Source organism: Bombyx mori, chromosome 15 (genome assembly GCF_030269925.1).
Source record: "Bombyx mori chromosome 15, ASM3026992v2".
Classification (NCBI taxonomy): Eukaryota; Metazoa; Arthropoda; class Insecta; order Lepidoptera; family Bombycidae; genus Bombyx; species Bombyx mori.
This window is the reverse complement of record NC_085121.1, coordinates 7,485,631-7,502,076: the sequence shown is the minus strand read 5'-3', so window position 1 is coordinate 7,502,076 and position 16,446 is coordinate 7,485,631. Positions and strand designations below refer to the sequence as shown.

The following is a 16,446-nucleotide window of genomic DNA, read 5'->3' as shown; positions in this document are numbered from 1 at the left end:
TGTACATAAATTACAAGATTACATTTTTCGTAAGATTTTATGGCCTGGTAACAAGACGTTTAAGCCAAGTATTTTCTTCTTACGTTCTGTTAAAATATGAAAAATAAGATGAAGCGAAATGAGATGAAGTTGATTAATTTGAGATTCTAATTAATTGGGATGTAATTAAATGAAACAAGATGATGGGATAAAATACAGTCTCAGTAAAATTGTGGTTATTTACTGAGACCTTATCAGTGGACTTTTTGGAAGAGCCCGAGAAGCTACGTCCAGCGGCTTTGTTTCATTTTCCCACATTTGTGCACTTCTACAAATGCTAAACAATAAATAAACCACCGTTATTACACATTTAAACCTGAAGAAACACTAAATTAACAAAGTAAAATAATTCACACAACTTCGCTCCTAACGTTCCCGCCAAGAAAAACTTTTGAACAACGATTTATTAGTTCCTCACACGAAACCCGTTGTAGATTTTTTTCTAGATCACAATTTTGTAAATTACGTAGCCGACAACGACAATACCTATAGATTTCAAATTGATCGAGCGGAACTATTAGATAGCACCTATTTAATATTGTAATTGGTGTATTCACTTTGAATAGGGGAGATCTATCGTTGATACATAGACATAATTTCGTTAGTTATGTTTACAATGCTAGAATGTGCCGAGTCACTGTATGAGTTGCTGCATTTAAGTGCAAAAAGTTCCGAACCGCTCGCTATTGTTGGCGGTGCGATGGCGACGCCGCTCGTGCGTGCTTCCATAACGGTAGTCATACACAAATTGAATATTTCTTTCAACCTTTTTGTGATAGATGAAGAATCGATTACGTCTCGGACCTAGCCCTAATTTATCGGTAATTGAATCACGATGAGATAACTCGAGACATTGGCGGGCCACGACGGAGCGAAACGTCGTGTCCGTTGGAAAGTAATTGCATTAAATTGTTAAAGTAACAGAAAATGTTACTGAGAGAACTGTAGCTATAAAGTTGATGTAGGTTTTTTTTAATTAGTAAAATTTATTGATCTAAGAGTAAAATTGAAAGGTAAAGCGTTTTATTTTAACGTATATCGTAAAATTATTTATATGTTATTAATTAAATCATCTAATGTTTAACGAACAATTAAAAAAAACCTATTAACTGGCATGTACTTTTTATCCAACACTATTCGGGTACCGCAATCCTATTTGTCGCACAAGGGGCCATTCGTTCGTTCGTTTTGATAATGAGTAAGTTTATCCAATGCAAATCATACTTCTTTTCCATATCTCAACAACCGAGGGGTATGTATTAAATTCGAAACTAGACCAATAAATAAAAACCGAACACTGCCAAGAAACCGCCCAGTTTCTTCAACCAAAAAAAAAACATAAAAATCGCACAAATAATCCTTTCAATGATAGTATTAAACAGATTAGGATACAAAATTTCATTGATACACATATACTACTGATATTTAATAATAGTATGGGCTATTACATAACGACCTTGGTCGGCCTTGCCACCGGCGTGGTTCCCCGTCCGTCGCGAGGTCAACGGCCGCGAACCTCATATCTCTAATGGCTATTCAATTTACGCAACATCCTATATCTAGCCATTATAAATTGCTTGCACTGCATAGGTAAAATTAAACATTTTAAGCGTGTTCATCAATTTAATGATTTAATTTTGTTTCGTGATTGAAAATTTGTTGTTTCGAAATGGACTTACTTCGGTGTGAGAAGCCACAAAAGTTTGTTGGTGTTTAGATGACCTGCTATTTATTTCTATCAATGACAGAAAATCTGTGCAAGGCTAAATCAGCGATTTAGATAATTAGATTAAGATAATTAGAGATTTTGGTAGAATTGAATTTTTCTTTAAATACAAATTGTATGAAGTAATCTTTTTGAAATCGTTTTTCGCAATAATCGATTAGTTATTATTAATTATAGTTAGACCATATTTTAATATAAAAACCGATTTACTTTTTATAAATTTGCCAGGTATTATTGGCAACCCTGATTATCGTACCTGATCCGTATTCGGACTCGATTCCTGATCGGAGTCAGTGTTTTTTGTCAAAAATTCACGGTATCTGTGCTTTCCTGTTAAGTGAATAATTCCAGAACGAATGAAAAACGAAAACCCAAAAGGAAAATTATGAGAAACGTAGCCTGGTGACGTTGAGTTTGAGTCGTTACATTAAAAAAAAACAATTTGAGAACGGGGGAAAATTTAATCAGTTCACACATAGTATTATCTATGTAGGTATAGCTATAAGTATAAAAAAACAGATAGGTAATGACTATTTTCTCTACGGTCCGTTATTTTTTTTTTCTAAAGTTAATAGCAAAACGAAAGAGAAGATGTGATAGGAAAAAATTAATCTAAATCTTGAGGCGTCAGTGATTATGATTAAAAAGATTGGACATCGTCAATTCTAGATTCGATCTAGAATTACATTTAACCTGCATTTAATCTTGTCGTGATCATTTCCTTGAAAACAAATATTTAAATACGCGAGTTGAGTTTCTCTAAAAACCTGATATTTTACGGTCGAATGTGTTATAATAGCGTACAAATACTAGGTAACTAAAAAAACTTTCACTGCATGTGTCTTTTGCAAGAAAAAGTGGAATAAAATTTAATTAATAGGAAACGAGTAGTTCAGATAACGGCGCTGCAGAGTATCTGTGGAAGTAATAATTCGCCTTCGAACATTTCCGATGTTGCAACTTCTCGTAAATTGCTATTTTATTATGAATTTATAATACTTATCTAAAACAATATTTATAAAAATATTAAGCAAATAATATGAAAACCATAAAGATAAATTAATAAGATAAAAATATATGACCATTGCAACGTACCTAAGTTAGCCATTATGAAAATAAATTCAAAAATTAATTATAGTTCTAACATTTATTAATTACAAAAAAAGATTTCTCGATTACAAAACTAGTATTGAACTACTAAGAGCGTTTTAATTAGTAGAATACACCTGGGCTATGCAAGTCCATAATCCCACTGCCTTGGTTCGAATGTAAAGTAAATAGAAAACAAACAAAAGTTGTTCTTGAAATAAATGTCTATCGACTGAATCTACAGCGCTAAGATCGTTTACAAGTCTGCGCTTACTTGAAGTTTACTATAAAGTAAATTATTACCAATATTATTCAGTAAACATGGTATTTAAAATTATCTTTTTTTTTCTTCGAGCGTGGGAATTCGTTGATAAGTTTTGTACAAATCGTTGAAGCGTTGCAAATATGCTGGTCTATGGACTATGGTGCAGCGGGGTTAATGACACCGATGAAACGAAGGCATGACTACGCTTTTAGGACCACCGGATTACACGGATAACTTATATAAAGTTATAAAACGAAACGATTCCGTGTAGTTTAATAGAATACTGATTAAAAAATACTCTTTGCAAGAGACACGTCATTGTCGGCATACTTGTAATTGCCGCATCCGCAAATAGGCTCCGCTATTAGGCTTCAAATCTTTTTTGAAATTCGAATTAATTTTTTTGGTAATCAAGGTTGTCATTATACAAGTGTTAGATCAATTGTTCGGAAGTGTACAACGATCGATTACTTTTCGATGAAAATCGATGTACTGCGGTTTGAAAAAAAAACTAGACATTTTATTGTTAAAAACCAACTTAGTTTAATAGGTAGTTGCTACGTACAAATAATTTGTTGAATTTGAAAATAATACAGAAAAGGAATTACCCAATCCAAGAATTGCACAATTTTTTTAAATTGATTTTCGGGTCATATTGAATTAACCTTAAATATGTATTTTTAGAGTATGTATTATCTGAAATCCTCACTAACACAGACCAAAATAAATCGAATCAAATACCATCTTGTAAAAAACATATCCGAATTAATTGATTCAGGCTAATATATCACGAGCCGTTAGATTAGATCTATTTTCATTTTAATTAATTCTTGGTTCGTGCCATGTTGAAATTATATTAATAAGTCAACATTGTGTTGTGAGATCATGACAAAAGGATAGTGTCTTTCTGTATAAAAACATACGTAGATCCTATTATTAAAAGACTTGCAAATGTTCAAAAACATTAGATTGACAAGTTTTTATTTTAATTTTAAATTGTGCCGGCGTCACTGATGAGTCTGAGATTTATTTCGATATTCCTTTGTCCATACGATCAAAGTGGCGGTCAACGGCCCAAATCGCCAGTTAACGTCACCTCATTACTCGAGTGGCAACGGTCGCGAATATGTCCAGTACCAGGCTTTGGTGCTATGCTAACGAATCGATTAGAGACGGTTCACCGAACGGTGTTTCAGTCGCATACCGATAAATGACTCTTCTATTCAATTGTTGTATCTGTTTCAAATTCAAAAGAAAGTAGCGTCAACCGTTGTTTCACACCTTGCATTGGAATCCGAGATAATTTACATTTAGGTTGCGTTTTAAATTTAGTTTTTACTTCGACGTTTCCAAACGTTGCATATTCTATCCCGAGTTTACTACCGCAATTGCAATTAGTAGTTGGTGGGGTTGTATTGCTTTATATCCAATAATTGCAGGCACTAGTTTTAAGTACTTACAATCTCGGACGTTCGGCGCCAGTGCAGTGCGTCGACTAATTACTATACCACGAACGCACCTATCAATCATGTAACACCTCCTAATGATGGACTGAACGTATAAGTTGCGCGGAACGACTGATCATTCGGCGTCTTTCAGCTAGTCTACAATTTGTCGGCAGCGTTTTACGACTTTGTGTTCGTTTAAATTAAATCGCACGCGAATTGCTGAGAAGAATTGCTTGGAGGACGTAACGTGGGACGCCCCCTGGCTAGGTGGTGCGATGACCTCCGCACGGTGGCCGGCAAGAAGTGGATTGGGAGAGGCCTATGTCCAGCAGTGGACGACTGTGGGCTGTTGATGATAATGATGATGATGATGAATTGCTAACGTTTATTTTCGTTTTAGAACCGGCGAGCAATGCGAACCCGCCCGGAGAGTTACCTGTGACGATCGAACACCAGCAAGACACGAACATGTCTAGCAACCTCACCAGGAACGATGCTAATTGCGACAAAACGGGAACATGTTACGACGGTAATTGTCACTTGACGATTTTATTATTATTTTAATACGCTTTTATTAGCTTCAGACGTATGTATGTAACGGAATATTTGAACATGATTTTGACCCCCTTCAAAATGTCGGATTAACTCGAAATTTGGTAAACTTATTAAGGACCGATGATAACTCAATATTAAAAAAATATATTGAAAAAATTAGAATTCAATTAAAAAATGAAAAATAAATAATAGTTTAAAAAAACTAACAAAATACGCTTTTATGGATAATCCAACTAAAAAAATATAAAATAAATTTTAATAAATTTGAATTAAAAATAGTGTAAGAAAAAATGATGTTATTGTAAAAAAAAAGTGTGGGGTGCATGGTATCAGTAGTTATAAATATTTTATGAACAGATATGAGTAGAAGGTAGAAGGGCTATTTTGATAATATCCTAAAAAGCACCCCACGCTTTTTTACAATAAAATCATTTTTTCTTACACTATTTTTATTTTTAATTTTTGAACATTTAATTTCTATTTTTTAGTTGGATTTTCCATAAAAGCGTATTTTGATAGTTTTTTTAAACTATTCTAGTAATAACTTCTAACTGTCGGACAATTTCCAGTGTCGGTGCTTTGCAAGGATACAAGGATCGCAGTGCAGGTCCGCACGAACAAGCCCTTCAACGGTCGGATCTACGCTTTGGGTCGCTCGGAAACATGCAACATTGATGTAGTCAATAGCGATCTTTTCCGCTTGGACCTCACCATGGCCGGACAGGACTGCAATACTCAGAGCGTGGTAAGTTAAGTGAAAATAGTTGTTCAAATCTATCTTCTTCTTCTTCTATATATATAAAAATGAATTGCTGTTCGTTAGTCTCGCTAAAACTCGAGAACGGCTGGACCGATTTGGCTAATTTTGATCTTGAGTTATTTGTGAAAGTCCAGAGAAGGTTTAAAAGGTAGATAAATATGAAAATGGTCGGAATTAAATAAAAATACCAATTTAGTTTTTCCTTTGGTGTGTCCCCTGTCGGACGGATTCCTTTTGTTTGTTTTAAGTTTATTTTATACAAAAGTTTAGGTCTTTTATTTATCGATTGAGGCACAACGAAGACTGCCGGGTCAGCTAGAAAAAAAATATGGTTCTACACATCTCTTATTCAGTTACGAAGCGAACGATCTCGTGGTTTTTACATTTTTATTGTGTTAACTAGAGTAGATCTGTATAAGAGTTTGTATCCTACCTAGTTTAAAGTGGTTATCTGCGTCCACTGGCATCGCAATGTGAATGTCATCATCCATCATTAGACGTGAGCTTAAATTATCAGTATTATTATCATAGAGCTTTCTTAACTTAACTCTATAATTGTTCTCGACGACATGAGTTTTTTATCAAAAGCGACTTTAAGATAGTGCTTCTTTTTAAGCAATATCTTGGCAACGGCCCGGACATTAATGATGACCACGAGTATCAGTAATAAATACTACCTAATAAATACGCCAAAAAATTCCTCTAATTCATGAACAATTGAAAAAAAAAGCGTTAATGGCTTTACTGTAACGAAGGATTAGTTGTGGTTTTATAAAACTGTCAACAGAGGTGGCCTATTTCCTGTTGTGAATAGTCAGACTAGTACAATGTCGGACTACCATTAACTATTTCTCACCATGCAATTCATTGTCTTTTTTTTATTGCTTACATGGATGGGCGAGCTCACAGCCCACCTGGTGTTAAGTGGTTACTGGAGCACATAGACATCTACAACGTAAATGCGCCACCCACCTTGAGATATAAGTTCTAAGGTCTCAGTATAGTTACAACGGCTACCCCATTCTTCAAACCGAAACGCATTACTGCTTCACGGCAGAAATAGGCGGGGCGGTGGTACCTACCCGCGCGGACTCGGTCCTACTACCAAGGCGGAAGAGGTCCTACTTACTACCAGTAATAAAAAATTAATACAGTATTTGAATTTTAGACTGGGGTATATTCAAACACCGTCGTACTGCAACACCACAGCGTGGTCATGACGAAAGCCGACAAGATCTACAAAGTCAAGTGCACGTACGACATGAGTTCGAAGAATATCACATTCGGAATGGTGCCGATCAGGTCAGTGGAACACATGCACGAATTAGTTCATTTCAAAACTACCGCGAGAACACAATCGTTATTATTTGTATTTGTCGCCTGTTTAATTTGTAGTCTGAGGAGTTGCTACGTGATGTGGTTGACACAAAAATCAAGCATGCGAACGCGCAGGGTAATTTCGATTCTATTGACAGTTTATCGATACTACGACGTATACAGGGTGTAGATAATTCGTTCGTAAAACCAAAGCAGGAATAAATTACTAACCTAACGTTAACAGAAAATATATTTCGCTTAACACGCGATATTAATCTTTGCAATTAAAGGTCCGGCTTATTTGGTATTAACATCAATAATTCGATGATTTTAATTGAACTTCAATTAAGTTGACCCCATTCAAATAGCTAAAGATATTTTTGGTATCATATGTTTTCCAAATATTTAACTTTCAATGGCTCTGCTGTAAAGTTGCAAAATTATCGCTTAAATCAAATAGCCTTTCACCCGTCGATTCATTTTTTTAATATGTCATTGTTTATGCATGACTCGTTGGCGAAAGAAATGGGCAATATAAAAGTGACTACTAGTGTAGACAATATTTTGTGGTTTTATTTTCATAACAGCTTTTCCATGTAGAGGTTGTTCTTACGTGGTAGGCACACGTTTCTTTCTAGAAAAATTTGCACCTGTCAATTTCGCAGAATTGAAAACCAGTATGATCGCATCGCTTTATATAAGTACAGCCAGCGTCTTATCTTTTAAGCCAATGAGCCTTCTCTTACATGCTTGTCGTTTTAATAAGTTCAATATTCTTGAACTCACAATGTATCGGGAAGATAACTGGCAGACGCTTCCTCTAAATCGTACATATTTGCCTTACAATGCGTGCAATGCAAAACATATCACTAAATTATTTTTTCTCGAACACGTGTTTTCTATCTTGGAACAAATCATACACCCTGTATACAATAATTAGATACAAAAATTTAATTCCCAACTTAGTTGCGCATTTGGACGTGATGAGCAGCTTTATAGTTTTGTACTTAAGTATTTCTAATGAGAATGAATGGAAGATAACGATCATGAACAATCTATCGACGAAATCTTAACTCACGAACGAAGGCGCCCGGTAACTTGTGTATTCCTCAAATATTAATTGTGGCATACATGTGAGTTGTCACGTTTCTCAAACGTAAATTCACTATTCTATACAACGTTACAAATAAAGACAACCATCCGGTTTTAAAGTCAATACCCACAATAAAATTCGTGATAGGAATAACCCCGAAATCTTAGTCTTCAAAACCGTAATATCGTAATGCACTACGGGCGGGAAAGATATGACAGTGGGACTAAGCTATATGCGTTGATAGTTTGCTGATTAACTAATTGCCAGACAAAAGTCCTATAACCAATCAGCTGTTTAAGTATGGCCGGCAAATTACCCTTTATTAATACGCTTTTATTAGCTTCAGACGTATGTATGTTAGTATTTAACGGAATCTTTGAACATGATTTTGACCCCTTTCAAAACGTTGGATTAAATCCAAATTTGGCATACTTATTAAGGGCGATGACAATTCAAATATATAAAAAAAATATATATATTTAAATTCAACTAAAAAATGCATGGTATCAGCAGTTATAAATATTTTATGAACAGATATGAGTAGAAGGGTTATTTTATTAATATCCTGAAAAGGTTTTTTAGAATAAAATCATTTTTTCTTACACTATTTTTAATACAATTTTATTAAAAGAAACTTTGTTCTGTTTATTTTTAGAGATCCAGAGATGATTTCGATCACGGCTTCTCCGGAAGCACCTCCACCGCGCATTCGCATTTTGGACACTCGTCAACGCGAGGTCGATTCTGTTCGCATCGGAGACAGCCTCGCCTTCCGTATCGAGATCCCGGAAGACAGTGAGCATTTACTTAATTTAATTAATTTGGTTACACTTTTCGATGCTAATTTAGCCGAATTAACATATTGTCTTGCCTTTTACAGCCCCTTACGGTATCTTCGCTCGCAGCTGTGTCGCTATGGCTAAAGACTCCAAGACCACATTCCAGATTATTGACGACGAAGGGTACGTTTTACAAGGAAATTTCACAAAATTCTTCAATTCGATACCGTAATTAGTAACAAGCAAGTATTTTTTTTCCAGATGTCCGGTCGATCCCGCTATATTCCCAGGTTTTACTCCTGATGGCAACGCGCTGCAGTCGATTTACGAAGCCTTTAGATTTACCGAGTCTTACGGTGTAATCTTCCAATGTAATGTCAAGTATTGTCTTGGACCTTGTGAGCCGGTGAGTGTAAAAATCAAGATGATAGATAAAAACAAACTGCCGACGACTTTTGACCGTGGCTAACGACACTTTTAGCAATAAACCTTAGATACGGGCAATTTGCGGAAACATTCCCATTTGCTACGGCACAATGCTAACGCATTTATTTTCTAGGCGGTGTGCGAATGGGGCAGAGATTCTCTCGAGTCTTGGGGAAGAAAGAAGCGTTCGCTTCCTCGCAACGACACCGAAGGCCCCGCTCAGGACGAAGAAATGAATATCTCCCAAGAAATTTTAGTCTTGGACTTTGGTGATGAGCATCAGAGCACTGATTTTCTACGTTCTGACAAGCCCGGCGGAGTTGCTTCCGAGGCCAACTTTGGAGGTATGTTTCAATTGAATTCTATTGACAAAACAGAACGGGAAAAGTTTCCCACGGCCCTAAGATTTTATCGTTCATCAACATCACAACGTTCAGGCCAAGCCGAGATGCTAAATGACTTTATGGCAAAATTGGTATCAACCAGTGTAGTGTCTCAATACGGCCTCTCACTTGTTCTCTTGGTATCAATGATTATCTAGAAGATTGCACAAAGTGCGAATGAGTTCATTATTGAAATAATTGTTACGTTATAATACACATTGTAAAAATGAATATTTAAAAAAAATAAAAAACTAATATTTAAAAAAAAAGACATGCCCGCTGAGTTTCTTGCCAGTTCTTCTCAGGACCGAGGCTAGTTTTTGTGAATTGGCGGTAGTTTTTTTTGACGTTCAACTAATATGTACTTTCATTTATGTTGAATAAAATTTTTTTGATTGATTGATAACAATAAGAAAGATATAAAAAATCTTGTAGAAGGCTTCTCTACAGATCTGTATTTCCAAATTAATACAATAGAGAACATAGTACCGGAACGAATTCACGTAAATTTATTCTTTGTTGTTCTAGAAAAAACGGTCACGATCGTGGAGCCCTGTCCCAGTAAAGCTTCAGTGCTCCTGCTCGGAGTCGCGTGCGCGTTGCTCGTCCTTCTCTACATAGCGACGATCTTCTGCTACTACATGCGCAAGTGGCTGACTCCGCCGAAGCACATGTCGTAATTTATCATAAATCTCGCCACATCGCACAATGTTTCGTGACTTCACCACTCTCACTCAGGAACTTGTGATACAAATGACACGTGTGCTTACTGCTTAGTGAGAGTTTTTTAACTTTCTCGATAGCGTAAAATTAACTCAAATTTGTATGCAGTTGGAACAGCGTCCCTAGCCTATTTCTGCCGCGAAGCAGTAATGCGTTTCAGTTTGAAGGGCGGGGCAGCCGTTGTAACTATACTTGAGACCTTAGAACTTATATCGCAAGGTGGGTGGCGCATTTACGTTGTGGATGTCTATGGGCTCCAGTAAACACTTAACACCAGGTGGGCTGTGAGCTCGTCCACCCATCTAAGCAATAAAAAAAAAAGCGGCAAATGTAAGCAATCGTTCCGACTCCATACAAATTTGAGCTAACTTTCTCGCTATCGTGAACGTTACAAAACTCGCACTAAGCACACTGAGCTCCACTCGCGAGTAACATAGTATCGTCAAATCACGGCGTTCTGTTTTTAAGAATATTGGCAAGATGTAACCACCGGGTCTGCATTTATATTAGAGGTAATCTATTGAATTTGCATGCATTTACTTTATTTAAATTTGAATAGGTTTATTTTTAGAAATATATTAGGTGTTTAAGCAGTCAAAATGTGGAGCTGAATATTTCAAGGACATTTTGAGTATTTGCGAAAATTCCATGATGCATTTATTCTTTTATAAGTATTATTTAAGAACGTTTTTTTTTGTATAATTTTTTAGTACTTTTTATATTTAAGGAATATAAAATTCGTTTGGAATAATCCCGAAAACCACCGTTTACAATAAACAGGAAAAGTTTTACGGGATTATTCTGATGTTATAGATTGGTAAATAGATGATAATTAATGATTTACAATTCAAATTGATTTTTTTATTTACTTGTGACTGATACATTTTTAAATAAAAAGTCGTGTAACTTTTTAAAGCTATGTTATTCTATGCAAATTTTAAAATTAAATATGAATTAAATTTTTAAATGAGAGTAGCCTGGACTATTTCAAACAATTGTTTAGTTTATAAAAATGTCTGGTTTCTAAATACGTAAATTGAATTAATTGTAAATAGATCTTAAAATCTTTTGCACTAGAAGATTTTATTGGGACTTTCAGTTGGGTTTTGTAGAAATGTTACACAATATTGTACTTAGTTAAGAATTTGTTTGATACATTTTTTAAATCAAGTAACATTGAGCTTGCTTCCCTTAGTTACTCAAAAAGCTACTTTTAATTTCTATTGTATGCATTATTGTATGCTTGAACGCTTCAATCTAAGTACAATGATTTTTAAGAAAGAAATAAAACAACATTTCTTTCAACCCAACTTGAGATTTCTTCTTATTTATTTAGATAAATGATTAATAACATATTTATTTTTTCAATATTAAACAAATAATAAATTTTGTACAAATTATTTGATTCTTTTATTTTATTATCAACGTGATAACGTCTAATAAATCAACTAGCTGTAACCGTGCGCTTCGCTGGGCATTTAAAATTAACAATATTATTACTCACCCCCACAAAGATTCTCATCTCTAACGCCCCCGCAACTGGTGTAGGGAGTCCAACACTCATATAAATATTAGCCTATCAATTAGCCTATCCATTAAGTACATGTATTCTCTACATCAATGGTCGCCTACCCACCTAGCGCACAGGCTCGCGCGGCAGCCTCGCGAGCCAAATGCCTCGGCTGGTGTGGACGTGCCTCGGGCTGCCTCGGGCGCGCGTTTGTTGGCTGAGCACGGCTCAGCCCCGAGCCATCAGTTGTCGGTAAACTTGACGCGCTCAAAGGTTCCTCAGTGAGGGCTGTGTGTTAGGTGGGAACGGTTGTTTTGGCTCGCGCGCGAAGCTACTTCACGTTTTGTCTATTAACGCGTTTGTCTCTATCTATAATATTGATATCATGGGCAGTCAGGAGGAGTCCATTCGTTTAATACAAATGTACAGCACGTACAAAGTGCTTTGGCACCCCAAAGATCCATAAATTACCGACCCCATAAATTTTACCAAGTTTCAAGTCAATCGGATGCATGGTTCAGTAGTTATAACGGAACATCCGTAAAAACCACTGTTTATATATTAGTATAGATTAGTATACCGTTTATGATTTATTTGGTTAAAATCACAAATATTTCACATTATGCCTTTAATATCCAGAAATAGGAAGGATATTAAAATAAATAATCAGCGACAAAACAAATAGGCATATGACACTGTACTATGGGAACAGAGATAGTTACACATACTTTAATATGTTTAAATAAATAAAGAAATAAGCACTCCAACAGACTTATAAATAATTTAAACTTATAAATAATATATAACCTTTAATATAAAAGCAAATAAACCTTTTCGCGACATTAATATTTTTCAAACAGAGAAATTGAACAACCTCTAAGTTCAGCTGTAAGGGTAATTAATTACCGTCACTGGGCTGGCCAGTCATAATAATATACTCAATCATTAAATTATTTTATGCTGTATTTTGTACCATCAATTCCTTCATTAATTTATTATATACATAACTCAGAATATCTTTTTGGGACTTCAAGTCCAGGTCTTCTATCTCACATTCAAACACATCTTGAAATTTACTCAAAAACAATGGTGTTATTTTGTCTATTGTGCACAAATCTCCTGTTTCTTTGGTCAATGATGTAACTCCTTTGTCAACTATACCACAGGGGTCTATGTGTTTGAACCAAGAAAGGTCAATATCACAATTTATTGCAATACCATGGGTTGTGACATATCTCGAGGTGTGAACACCTATTGCGGCTATTTTGTTATCTGCCACCCATACTCCTGTGTGAGGTGATCTGCTGGCTTGAATTCCTGATTGAAAATAAAATAGCTGTCAAACATATGTTAAGATATTTGGATGCATTTTATTTTATTTGTCTAGAATGATATACTTAAGTAGCTCTTACTCCCGCAAAGTTACATTTTAGTTTGAAACCATAGTCAACGTACACATTACATTGAGTTTTGAAATTTATGTCTAAAAGTGGTAGCAGCGTCTTCGAGCTCCTGTAACCATTTAATCCGGGGCTGAGCTTCTCTGCTCATTATAATGGCCTATATGCAGCTGCAGTCTTAGATAATACAGAGGCACTTGATGAGCAAGTTCATTGTCCACTAGGATCTGGTCTCAATAATATATTGACTGCACACTTCAAACAAGAATGGATGTTGCTTTGCAGTAAAACTGGCAGGGTAGTAGTAAATAAATTAACAATAATCATACTCTTAATATTACTTATGTCATTTTTCTGTTTGATTTTTATTTTAGTAATTGAGGTTGAATTTTTAATTACAATTTTAATTACTTTCTTGAAGTAAACTATTTGTTGCAATTGGGTTAAAAAATGTGTTAATCAGTGTATTGTAGTAATAAATAGAGTTAAAAACATGTTTACATAGCAAACCAAATTAAAAATGAACTTTATAATAAATTTTTTTCAGCTGATGCTAGTCATGGTGTTAGATAGAGCTTATTAAATTATAATATAATTTTACAGTTATTATACTATATTTGCATTATTAAATTTGCAAACACCTCAATCATCAATGGACCAGTGAGACTAGTCATTGATCCTTGGTGTATTTGCAAATTTTCTACTTCATCAGATGACTTGCGGTCAGTGAAAAAGAAATTCAAATATTCTGTTATTATTTTTATTGTTTAGTTAGGTGGACGAGCTCACAGCCCACCTGGTGTTAGATGGTTACTGGAGCCCACAGACATCTACAACGTAAATGCCACCACCCACCTTGAGATATGGGTTCTAAGGTCTCAGTATAGTTACGTCGGCTACCCCCCCTTCAAATCGAAACACATTACTGCACCACGGCAGAAATAGGTAGGGTTGTGGTCCTACTCATGCAGACTCACAAGAGGTCCTACCACCACTAATAATAAAACAATATGCATATTCTTTTCAAAATTGAAATATTGACTGGCGTTTATTCTTTCTTACGTTTGATGATATAATATTGATGACACATTAGACATTGACCTAAAGTTTTTGAGTATTGTATAGCAAATGATGTATATTTGTATTTGAAATAATATAACTTGTTTACCTAAGTCACCACACAATCTTATGCCAATTTCTTCCAAACTATTTACATACCACTTCACACTTGGTTTATAGTACTTCAAATTTATAATTGGGTATGCAACTAATTGACCAGGCCCATGAAAAGTTACAAGACCGCCTCTGTTTGTTTTCTTAAAATCTGCTCCCAGACTTTTTAGCCTGAGAATTTCATTGTTTGGTGTCTTGTCTCTTATACCTGTAATTTCCAAAAAATATTGTGCTAGTAAAAACAACAACAAAATTAAAAGATTTAATATAATTATAACATTGTACAGTATTTTTTCGGATTAACGATTAGTAACAAAGCTAGTGAAATGAAAATTGACTATTAAGACATACAATTGACTTAAGTATATTCAAACGATTATTTGAAATATTTTTGATGTTTTCATCTATTTTCACGGATCAGCAAGCATATTAGCATCATACAAGTCATTAACTAATTTATCATAGAATATTTGGGGTAGTTGTGCTCACCTACTGTATAAACAGGTTTATGTTCTACAAGTAAAAGGGTATCATGATTAAAATCCAGGCCATTCTTAATTGAATCGAGATGTTTTCGTGCTATAGCTAATTGGATATTAAGAGCAGTATCATAGCTCATTAAACCCAGCCTCCAAATTTTAACCATTTTAGAAGTTTGTATCACTTGTAAAATAAATTTTCACGGTTTTCATAATACGCAGTAATATGGTAATTCCATTTGATAAAGAGAGATGACAATTTATATTTGTTATTGAAATAATAATATCCCATTATTTTTAGAAGGTTATCGTCCGGATTCGCTCAATAATGTCAGCATTTTCTACAAGTGTCACTGTCACTTGAATGATCGTACCGTACCGTACTAGGTCTATGGGTCCATGCCGTTTAATGAAAATTGTCAAACTAAGATCATGAGTCTTTCCAGGAACGAGAGTTGTTAAGCTGTGTACATTTTTATTGTTTTTGATGTTTCTCCGGGTTTAAACTTATAATGATGATGGTTTATTAACCATGTAGCACATGTGGGAAATGGAAAAATGGTTACAAAATAAAATCGTTGAAAATGGCTAGTTGTTTATTGAACTTACAAATATTTTCCAGAATTTTACTCAGATTTTGATTATATCTCAAATACAACTTACGGTATTTTCTTGTCCCATTATAAGTAAGTTAATTTAAAACAAAAATTAAATTGATAGTGCCATTTCATTTTGATTCAATAAATATGTTTTCAGCATTTCTAAAATGTTATTTATATGTGTATAGCCCCTTTCTTATTTTAATAGAAAATTAAACAAAAAAAATGGTTATAACCATCGTGTCAATACAATTAATATTCCTTATTGGCATTTGACTTAAGAAAAAAAATTAAAAGGTATGTTAGCATAATAATAATAGATTACGTTATTTAAAATGATTGTATTCTATAATAAAACCTGTAACTCTTTTCTTATAGTTTTTGGGGGTTATGGTCTTTATGTCTTTGCATGTAAGTTCGGTGAACAAAATTAGAAAGTGTCAATAGCACTGTCAGTGTGATTATTTTAAAAGGTTTTTATGACCTGGTAAATAAGACTTTTAGGTCATGTCTTATTTTGGAGTGAAATGAAATGAAATGAAGATGATTAATTTGAGACATTAATCAACTGGAATGAAATGAAATGAAATGAGATGAGATGAGATGAGATGATATTGGATGAAGTATAATCTCAGTAAAATGGTGGTCATTTACTGAGTTTTTTTCAGTGAATTTTAGGAGG

General features: G+C 34.6%; 2 protein-coding genes across 2 annotated transcripts in view; one reads left to right on the top strand and one right to left on the bottom strand.

Annotated features, from left to right (window-relative positions):
* LOC101740597 (uncharacterized) overlaps nucleotides 1–12,003 on the top strand; it is a 71,898-nt gene extending 59,895 nt beyond the window's left edge. The window contains exons 10-17 of the mRNA XM_004928486.1: nucleotides 4,968–5,096; nucleotides 5,692–5,867; nucleotides 7,051–7,184; nucleotides 8,948–9,087; nucleotides 9,173–9,254; nucleotides 9,333–9,477; nucleotides 9,631–9,841; nucleotides 10,409–12,003. Of these exons, the coding sequence (XP_004928543.1) occupies nucleotides 4,968–5,096; nucleotides 5,692–5,867; nucleotides 7,051–7,184; nucleotides 8,948–9,087; nucleotides 9,173–9,254; nucleotides 9,333–9,477; nucleotides 9,631–9,841; nucleotides 10,409–10,560 (1,169 nt within the window). The 3' untranslated portion in view covers nucleotides 10,561–12,003. The remainder of the gene's footprint in view (nucleotides 1–4,967; nucleotides 5,097–5,691; nucleotides 5,868–7,050; nucleotides 7,185–8,947; nucleotides 9,088–9,172; nucleotides 9,255–9,332; nucleotides 9,478–9,630; nucleotides 9,842–10,408) is intronic.
* A 1,055-nt stretch (nucleotides 12,004–13,058) lies between these two features.
* On the bottom strand, nucleotides 13,059–15,540 carry LOC101740788 (putative lipoyltransferase 2, mitochondrial). Its single transcript, XM_004928487.5, has 3 exons — nucleotides 15,176–15,540; nucleotides 14,682–14,894; nucleotides 13,059–13,430 (listed from the first exon to the last, which is right to left on the bottom strand). The coding sequence occupies exons 1-3, from the start codon at nucleotides 15,330–15,332 to the stop codon at nucleotides 13,069–13,071; spliced, it is 732 nt and encodes a 243-aa protein (XP_004928544.1). The 5' UTR covers nucleotides 15,333–15,540; the 3' UTR covers nucleotides 13,059–13,068.
* Between the last annotated feature and the right edge of the window lie 906 nt (nucleotides 15,541–16,446).

Excerpts from the sequence above, each read along its gene's own strand:
- LOC101740788 (XM_004928487.5), bottom strand. The coding sequence starts at position 15,332 with ATGGTTAAAATTTGGAGGCTGGGTTTAATGAGCTATGATACTGCTCTT. Across the intron at positions 14,895-15,175 it reads TAAACCTGTTTATACAGTAG|GTATAAGAGACAAGACACCA; the intron begins GTGAGCACAACT and ends TGGAAATTACAG. Across the intron at positions 13,431-14,681 it reads AAGATTGTGTGGTGACTTAG|GAATTCAAGCCAGCAGATCA; the intron begins GTAAACAAGTTA and ends ATTTTCAATCAG.